Genomic DNA, 10,489 nt, shown 5'->3' with positions numbered 1-10,489 from the left:
TAATATATAAAGTGTAGTATATTGCCACTTAAGTGTGGCTGACCCCTAGGGGTGGATGTTACTGTTGCTTTTAGCCCCAGGAGGACATCTCCTCCAGCTGGCTTATCGACACACGACTGTGTCCTGTTTGCCAAGGGTAGTTATCCCTCTCACCAACATCTGCAGCACGAACGGATCCGGATTTCAGGGTTATTTCCCTTCGTCGGCTATATATGAATATACATACATATATATGAGTATATAAAAGGAAAGAGAGAAAGAGAAGCAAATGATAGAGGAGGGGTGAGAATGTGAAGATAATTATTTCAACATCCTCTCCACCACCTCCATTCTTTAATTTATTGCCCAACTTACCTTCATTATAAGCTCGGAAGTCCCAGAATCCAGCCAACATTATGAAAAGGAATCAGAAGAGAGTAGATTAACGTTGGTAAAGAGTAAAATTCTAACAACTTTATCTGACTGGAATTTTTATGAATACCATGGTTCCATTTTTGGGGTTTGGAACTCTCAGAAGTTACTTTACTACATAGCTATAGAATTCTATATTATGGACATTGATATTTGGCTCCACAGCCATAGAGTTCATTATTCCATAGACATACATAAATGGTTACACAGACATTTCATCTTGGTTAAACATCAATATAGTTTTATGTTACATTGATATTTTATATAAAGGGTTACACACCTTTAGAGCCCTATAAAACACAGATGTCCTTTCCTCACAACCAAAACTATAATTCTATGTTATATAAACATTTACATATGGTGACACTACAATAGTATTCTATATTACACGGACATTAACACATGGCTACACAACTATAGGCACAGGTGTGGTGGCTGTGTGGTAAGAAGCTTGCTTCCCAACCACATGGTTCCGGGTTCAGTCCCACTATGTGGTACCTTGGGCAAGTGTCTTCTGTTATATATGAGGAGTTTGCTTTCAAAACTGGTATAAGTGCATATTTGGTCAACTTCATGACAACCATTAAAATACAATCTGTAAGCTGCTGGCTTCAGGCACGTGAAATGTTTTTTGGTCAAACTGGGATAAATGCCATAAAAGGTAGTAGGCGAATCTTCCAGTCAAAACCAGGCATATTATTATTATTATTATTATTATTATTACTACTACTACTACTATTATAAAGGCAGTGAGCTCGCAGAATTGTTAGTATGCTTAGCAGTATTTAGCCCATCATTACGTTCTGAGTTCAAATTCCGCCAAGGTTGACTTTGCCTTTCATCCTTTTGGGGTTGATAAAATTAGTACCAGTTGCATACTGGGGGTTGATGTAATCAACTCATCCCCCTCGTGACAAAATTTGGAACCATTATTATTATTATTATTATTATTATTATTTTGAAGAAAATCAAGTGTGCAGCTAAACTCACGTAAAAGAGATACAGAAATATTATCAGCAAATTATTAACTCGTTAACATAATGATTGAAATCAAATGCTAATTATTAGATAACTTACTATATAATCGTCATAATTATGATACATCCAGAGGTTAGAGTTGTAAGAAAGTGTCTGAGTTGGTTTCAATTCATGTGAAGATATTTTTGCTGGAGTATATTCACTGCAGTTTGCATAATCATACTTGACCAGTGTGATCTTCAAGAGTTGACCGTTCTTTGTTATGAAGAAAAGTCCTAAAGAAAATTGCAAAATAAAATAAAATTAAAATTGTCAGTATTTTTTTTATTTTAAGACAATATTTATTGATAGCATGTTGTCAACTTAATGTGACAGTCTCATAAAAGATGTCTTCTGATTTTTAGATTTCAGCAACTTTGTTGAAATGTCATCCCAGAAATCATTTGATTCCATATCTTGATCTAGAGTCTTTTATTCTTCCTTATTTTTAGCAGAATACACAATATTTATCACAATACGGTCCAGTAGTTTTTTTTTTTAACTTTTTATTTTTTTCAAATAGAAATATCTGTTGTCAGATGTTTGTTTTTTGATTTTTACATTTCCACAAAACTTTTAAATGTTGTCCTCCAAAAGGCTTCTGATTCTCTTTGACTTCATAATGGAACTTATTTTTTGAAGCTTTCAGAGTAGGTTTGTAGCTGTAAGCTATAATATTCTATAAATATTGGTGACTATTCATTTTACTAGTACACAATGACATTTGTAAACAGGAGGTAAAATTCTCATTAATCTATTATAACTATTGATCGCATTCGTTATGCTGTCCACCCAGATCTTTGCCAGGTAAACCCCACCCCACCCCCAAATTAGATTCATATTTAATTACACCCCATACCTGATAATTATTGCCTTTACTCATTACAATTTGATATTAACTTTTCTGAGACCATCTCTGGTTCCGGTAAACAAAACTAACCATTTTAAAGTGTTTGTCTCTGAATTTAAGCTTTCTGTAATAATTTCATTTTAGGTACTTTTGCTAAATTACATTTGCAGACATCAGAGAAATAATGAGAAAATTACTTAATTAAATCCCTCTAAATTTATTGATGTTATCAAAATTAATTGAAACACATAAACAATACACTTTATAAACAAATATCATTTTAAAAAATTCTATACTCCTGAGTGTAACTGTTGGAGCATTTGTTTTATAAGTAGATGCACAAAGCATATTGATTTCAAATTTTGGCACAACGCCAGTAATTTTGGGAGAGGGGGTAAGCTGATTACATTGACCCCAGTACTCAACTGGTACTTATTCTATTGACCCCAAAATGATGAGAGTCAAAGTTGACCAAGTTGACTAGAGAGTGCAAAGAAGGACAAAATGCCACCAAGCATTTTACCCATTGTGCTTATGTTTCTGCCCGCTTGCTGCCTTAAATGTATCCTTCATATTAATCACAGTGAGGGTTGAATGAATATATTTCCTAAAACATTTGTCAGAGACCTATGGCCCATCACACTTTCTGAAAGAAATTGCCTCCAGTTTTTCTAGCAGTGTGGCCTGCCACATGATGAACCCATGTATCATGTGGTCTGCTTCTGGAAAAAGTTTGCCCATGCCTCTCCTAAACATACAAGGCTCCCAGACTAAAGTAGCAGAACTTATTTCTTTGGGGCATACAAATTTATCTGATTTTTATAAAGTGATTCAGTTATATTTACCCTAGAATATCACATACAAAATCACAGGTAACCTATACATACATATATATATATATATATATACATACATACATACATACATACATACATACACATACACACATGGATATATATGTATGTGTATATATATATATATATATATATACATGTATGTATGTGTGTGTGTATACACACACTCATATTCATACACACACACACACATTAAACTAATTATTTTTATGTATAATTTCTTGTTGAACTATCTGAGAATATTTGACATTATTAGACAATTTGGGTATATTTTACTATAATTTATCAAATCAAGTTTGAATATAATGAATTCCCAGAAAAATGGCAATTAATTAATTTTGTGTTTAATGAAAAAAAAAACCACCAGTTATAAGCAGCTGATATAAATTGAATTTTTCCAATAAGTATGATCAATATAAATTACTTGTCTGCAGCATAATTTCGACAATGAAATTATGCTGTCATCCCACAAGATATTTGATTATTTGTCATTCCTTAAATAGCTTCTTTTTTTTTCTGGCCAGAATACAGAATATTTTCTGAATCTGTGCTATAGTTTATACTCAGAGAAAAAGTGAATTCTTATTTTTCATGTAGAGCCTGTGAGTATTTAGAACTCACAGATGACTTTAATGACCTCCAAGCACTTGGTATTTCGTTATGCAACCATAAAGTATATTAAATGGTTTTGTAAGTTAACACCGTGTTCTACTGTGTTAGCAGTGCTCTTTACATTATTTTGTTAAGGTTATTTCTACAGAAATTATAGAGACCTTTGTCTTCGGTCTCATTGTTTGTTTACATCTGATGTCTGGATATGAAATATTGCAGCAAAAAAATCAGTGCTGGCAGTAATCTCTGTAGAAATGACCGTAACATCATAGATGGCTAGTTTTGAAGAATCCAATGATTATGTCCCTAATGTTTGCTTGACCTACAAGTGGTTGTTGTCAAGTCTTACCTAAATGCTACTCCACCATCTGTAAACTGGTGAAATAAACAGGATAAGTGTAATACTAAACCATATATATATATACATACACGCATATATATATATACATACACGCATATATATATATACATACACGCATATATATATATACACACACACACATTGCATTCCAGCATTTGCTCGTATTGTATATTAAAACTTAATCATTTCTTATGTTTTACATTTGCATTTGTTACACACACACATAAAGGCGGTGCTCCAGCATGGCCACAGTCAAAAGACTGAAACAAGTAAAAGAGTAAAACACACACACACACATTTCAGTTTTTCCTTCTTTTTTTTTAATGCCATTCCTTTTTTTGGCATTTGTGTGAAGGCTAGTCTTTAAAAGAGCAGCTATATTCTTCTCTTGGAATTACGGAAAAAAGCGAAAAACAAAATGCCTGATACCTGTTACTCCAATGGCAGTGGTCTGGTTTGCTCCATACAGGTAGAATGTATGGTTGTTGGTCATGGCACCTACAAAAAGGAATTAATGAAGAATAAATCACTTTCTCAAATCCATATCCTTTATTCAAATAATATAACAGAATGGTAAAAACAGACATTTCTTAGATATCTTTCTATCAAAGAATTGTTTCTGATTCAAAGCTTTACCATATTCAAACACTAGTCATTTGATCCAGTCAGGGGCCTCATTTCAGGGAGTGGGGTGGGTCAAGTATGCTGTAAAGCCATTAAGAGGACGGCCCCAAAATGGTGTCCATTCTCTCCTGCTGACCCCTGAAGTCTACTTGCATCTCCCTTATAGAGATTTTGACTGACTGCACTCGCACAAACAAGATGTTTTCAATTCTCTTTAATGTGAAAGAACCATGACGACCATTTAATAGATAGGTGCCATCATATTTGCATTTAATTTATTTCTTGCTATTATTTGAATAGTATAAAGTGTTAAGGTGCCGTGTTGTACATCTATAACCTGGTCACTGAGACAATTCAATTGTATTGCAGAGTAAGACAATACCATCATGCTACCAAAGATATTCTTTATTTTTCAGCAAATAACCACATCTCAGATGAATTCATAAGCCAAGAAAGAATGACTCCCAAATCTTGTTATTTCCTTTGTAACTTAAGCTAAGAAGCAAACATATATTCTTACCCTTAACGTTGTATTGTCGTCCACACGGAAAAACAACTTCAGCCATCAGTGCATGATTGGGTCCTTTGAATTCGATTCCTATACCTTCCTCACTTGACCAGATCCTTGCGAAACTTCCTTCAGGATCTGTAAAATGTAACAGTCGTTTTGTTTAGTCAACTTATTACCAATCACATTATTTACATTATTTACAGTATTATTTACATTATTTATATTATTTACATTTAGTAATAATAATAATAAATAACAACATTGAAAAATACCTTAGGAATGAGAACCCAGATTCGAAATTTCCCCAAGACACCTGATGAAGGCTGGAGGGTATATCAGCGGAAACGTTGTGTTAACAGCAAACAAGAGGAAAACAAATATCCGTTAAATGTAAATAATGCACATAATAATATACATGTATGTATATGTGTGTGTATATATTAAATGTAAATAATGCACATAATTCCTCATCTCTTAAATATAGAACTGTATTATTACCAATTAGTTCTGATTAGTATGTCTGTACCATTTTGTAATTTGATAGAAGAATTAAATTTATCCGTATACTAACTTCAACAATCTGCTGCAGTTCATTCCGATAATCACAAACAGATGCAATATTTCACTTATTGTCTGATCTCTAAACATAACTCTTGGATCTTCTGTTTTTTTACCCACTTCACTGTTGTATTTTCTCATTTGTCTTACCTTGGGATTATAAAAGCATTGTTTTGGCTCATAGCATGTGAAACCCATCCCTATCTAGTTCTGACCCTGGCTGGTGTCTTCCAGAAAGTGAGATAGAGGGACAAATAGAGAAAGAGAGAGGGAGAGAAGACACTTCTGTACTTGCTGAGGTACTTTCTTTATCAAAGGCCACATGTTTTCTCAGTAGGATTTCGACTCAGAAAACATAGGACCATAACAAATACCACAAGGTATCTATCTGGCACTAACTATTTTATTAATTCACTGCTTAATTTATCTACCGTTTGTGATCTACACTTTGGCCCTATAATGTTAGCATCCATCACATGTTATCTTTCAAAAATCTCATCAAAGCTTTTTTATATAATCAGTGTTTTGGTCATCTTACTCATAAATATAAAAACTTACTTTCACACAAGCATCATTCATTCAACTCTGTGACTATTCTCATACATCTCATCATGCTTTTCTACTTACCTACTCCATACTTACCAACCTCCATACAATTTTACTTTCATTACTTAAGAATGACTCTGCTATTTTTTCTGTTTGTATCTTAGCTGAAGATGAAAGGATCTCTGTGAAGATATTTTGTAGGTCTTCTAAGAATAATGCAGATAAACACACACACACATAAATATACTAAGCATGGAAAACAGATGTAGAACCTCTGCAGCACAATGATATTTTGCAGCAACAGGTATTTGTTTCACAGGTAACAATGAGGATTTTCAGTTGGCAACATTGGTGGAATGTGTCCAGCATTTTAGCCTTCTTTACTGTCATGTTTCATTGCATCACAAAAACATTAGCAGGACTATTGCACGATGGTATCAGACCTTTGCCGCAATGCAGATGCTTGTGTCATCTAGATTTCTCACATGCACTGTAAAATGGCTTCTGCCTTACCGATTCTTCTGCTCCATCAGAACTATTCATGCTCACCAGTAACCCCACCCACATATACATTGGACAGGCTTCCACATAATTTCATTCATAAGGCTTTGGTCAGCCTGGTGCTATGGCTGGAGACATTTTCTCTGTGTGTCCCAAAGTGAAGTCAAACTCAGAATTACATGTTTATGAAGCAAACATCTTACACACATTCCTCTAACCAAAAATCTTTTATTCTCGAACCACTTGAATCTTGATGTTTATTCTTCATCTTTGCTATATTCCTTGCTTCCTAGTAAATTCTATAGAAGAACTTACAAGTATGTTCCATTCCTGTTGGCACATTACCTTACATCTCGATTTCTCTATATGCCAATTGACCAATATATTGATTTCAAATCCTGACACAAGGCAAGCAATTTCAGTGGGAGAGGATAAGTCGATTACATCAACCCCAGTACACAACTGGTACTTGATTTATCAACCCCAAAAAGTTTAAAGGCAAATTTGAACTCAGAACTTAAAGACAGACAAAATGCTGCTAAGCATTTTCCATGGTCTGCTAACAATTCTGCCAGTTTGTTGTATTATCAATTGACCAACATATAAACATTTCTCACATTTTCTACCACCCTGCTTCATTTTCTAGGGTAGGTATTGTTTTCTTTCTTATTCATTTTTTCATTCACTTGTTTATTCTCCAGTTATATTAAAATGGTTTTTAATTCTAAAACATATGTTATCATCAAAGATGTCTTAACACTTTCTTAGCTATTAATATTGGTTCTTCACAAGGATAAAGACCAGAAATTTGAGAATTTGGGGTTCATGAAGTATATTTGATTATACTGTCTCAGTATTTGACTTATATTTATTTTATTGGCCCCGCCACCCAAGACTGGAAGGAGCAAATTTGACTCATTAGAATTTGAACTTAGAATGTAAAGGAGATTGTAAAAACTAACACTTCCTTTTTCCAAGCTGAGATTTGAAACTGAATCTAAGGATTGTCACTCATCTGATCCACCACTGACCATACAGGCGGGAAAGAAATTTCTTTGATCTGTCAAAAAGTGGTGGATAGATTTCCTTTTGACCTACGACCTGAGCTGTGTCATTTAAGGTTCAAGTGGACAGGAGGCGACCTACATAAGTAGTAATTACTCTTGTGGTATGTCTGTCCTTCTAGCTGTCATGACCATTATAAATACAGCAATCCATCAAGGGACTGCAGAGAGCCATCACCAAGCAGACAGCCAGCAGTTAACTTGTGCCAGTCAAGCAGGCAATACAGAGCCACATATTCAGCATGAACGACCCAACACAGTAGTAGTCGCAGAACATAAACTGACACGACCAAATGACCAACGCACACACAGACACAAAACATGCCCGGTTCTACCACATCACATCGACACAGTATTTCCCCTGTTTATTGTCTTCCTCACCAACTCAAAGCAAGCTGGTAACGTCACGTAGTGAATTTTCTGGGGTATACAACAAGTAAAAGCAAGCATCAATTAAATAAATTATTTAAGCCACAATCTGATGCTTTCCCATTGTTTTACTTTGATGTCATTCACACGCCTATTTCGTCTGCTACCTCTACATCTTTTGCTAAACTTTCCCCACTACAAGATAAAGCAAAATGCCACAAGACATTTGGTTTGGTACTTAACTGATTCTATAACATAGAATTGCATGTAATATTGGTTACATATTTTAGCCCAAGGTCAGCAAATTTCGGGAGTGGGGAAGACAATTATACCGACCCCGGTGTTTAACTGGTACTTATTTTATCAACTTCAAAAGGATGAAAGACAAAGTCGACCTCGGCAGAATTTGAACTCAGAATGTAAAGACGGATTATATGCCACTAAGCATTTTGCCCAGTGTGCTAACGGTTCTGCCAGCGTGCTGCTTTAATTGCATGTAATATTGAAATTTCTTTTTCACTCAAAAATCTTCTTTGACAAATCTTGAGGAATATAGAACCTGTCTCTGAAAATGGGAGCAAACTGACTCCACTGAGAATAACTGTCAAGTAGCAATGCTACCAAAAGCATTCAATTGATCCAAATTGATCAGAATGTAATTGAAACCAGGTTTGGTAGCAACCCTCTCTCTCTGTGAAGTACCTGAACCAAAGTCTCCTTGAGCAAGGTTCTACATGTTTTGTTGTTCCAATCTTTTCAGCTGAAATGAGTACCAGCTGAGTACTGGTACAGTCCACTCACCCTCTGGCTGTCACACTTTGGACATTCCACTGTGTAAAGTGGACGAGGACTGAGAAAGTGTCTTTGTTTATTTGCAATGTTACTATTGACGTAGCCTCACAGGATACCTCTATGACAACCAATGACTTTGCAAATGGCATCATGTATTCTGTAACAGGAACACTAGAAGAGATAAACACTGGATTTATGATTGTATAACAAGTTTATTTTTGAGAAAGACTAAATAATGATTAATTGCAAAAGATAAATTTGTTTTTTTCAACAGATAAAATTGTTGGACAGATAGATTAATTAAAATCTAAATTCAAAATTAAGTTCAAATATGGAAGGTTCTGGTAACATAATTTCTCTGAGATATTTTATAATTCTTCTGTTTTATTCCTCTATTAACTCTGGAATAAAATAATGTCATCAGTTATGATTAAATCATGTGATATATATTTTTATACACACGGAATGCATACATACAAAAATGGATACATGCACATACAGAATGCACACATACATACATACATACAAAGTGGTCTACCATGGACCAATAACCGGATTACTATCTCCCACTTTGAAGGGTATGTGTTTGCAATTCAGGAACAGGAAATATCAACCAAGCACCTGATGCACAAAAGGGACAGAGATACAGGAAAAGCACCAAAATGTGACAACCAATGCAGACTTTGTGGAGTTCACACGGATGATAATCAGCCGCATCATAAGAAGTTGTCTGAAAATGTCATCACGGTATTATCTACCAATGAGACATTGACGTTGTAGCTAGGACACTCAATAATGAAATCTGTTGGAAGGATAATCCCAAGGACAAAGAAATAAGAACCCACAATATGGTAGAAGCAATAGCCACTCATAATAAAATGGGGTGCTGGTGGAATGTCCCAGTGAAGACCTCAATAAAATGTAAGCACAACAGACCTGATATAATGATTTGGGATAGAGAAGAGAAACTGTGCACAGTTGAGCAAATCAGCTGCCCAGCGGATGTTAACTTAAAGCTAAAGATCAGTGAAAAAGAGAACACCTGTGCTGAACTATTGAGAAATCTGCAGTTACTCTATTCAGAACACAAGTTCAGGTTTATACCTGTAACTATCGGGGCCCAGGGATATGTAACACACTGCCTAAATACCAATCTTGAGAAATTAGGCTTCTCAAAACCAGAAAGGAGAAGGCTAATTCGAAAACTGCAGATCTAATCCATCACTAGGAACTGTAAAAATCTGTAACACTTTCCAGAAGTTTTACATATATATATTGTCCCCGCTGGCATGGGTTGGACAGTTTGACCTTGAACTGGCAAGCTGGGGAACTGCACCAGACTGCAGTCTGGTCTGGCATGGTTTCTATGGCTGGATGCCCTTCCTAATACCCTATATATATATATATATATATATATAT

The 10,489-nt window shown here is 35.0% G+C and overlaps 1 protein-coding gene across 3 annotated transcripts in view; it reads right to left on the bottom strand.

Moving 5' to 3' along the window:
- LOC106867775 (uncharacterized) overlaps positions 1 to 10,489 on the bottom strand; it is a 31,247-nt gene that overhangs the window by 5,197 nt on the left and 15,561 nt on the right. For all 3 annotated transcript variants that reach the window (XM_014912758.2, XM_052972557.1, XM_014912759.2), the window contains exons 11-14: positions 5,250 to 5,375; positions 4,535 to 4,603; positions 1,489 to 1,664; positions 355 to 388 (exon numbers count right to left, since the gene is read on the bottom strand). In XM_014912758.2, coding sequence (XP_014768244.1) covers positions 355 to 388; positions 1,489 to 1,664; positions 4,535 to 4,603; positions 5,250 to 5,375 — 405 coding nt within the window. The remainder of the gene's footprint in view (positions 1 to 354; positions 389 to 1,488; positions 1,665 to 4,534; positions 4,604 to 5,249; positions 5,376 to 10,489) is intronic.

Source organism: Octopus bimaculoides, chromosome 13, assembly GCF_001194135.2.
Source record: "Octopus bimaculoides isolate UCB-OBI-ISO-001 chromosome 13, ASM119413v2, whole genome shotgun sequence".
Lineage (NCBI taxonomy): Eukaryota > Metazoa > Mollusca > Cephalopoda > Octopoda > Octopodidae > Octopus > Octopus bimaculoides.
This window is presented reverse-complemented; position numbering and strand designations above follow the sequence as displayed.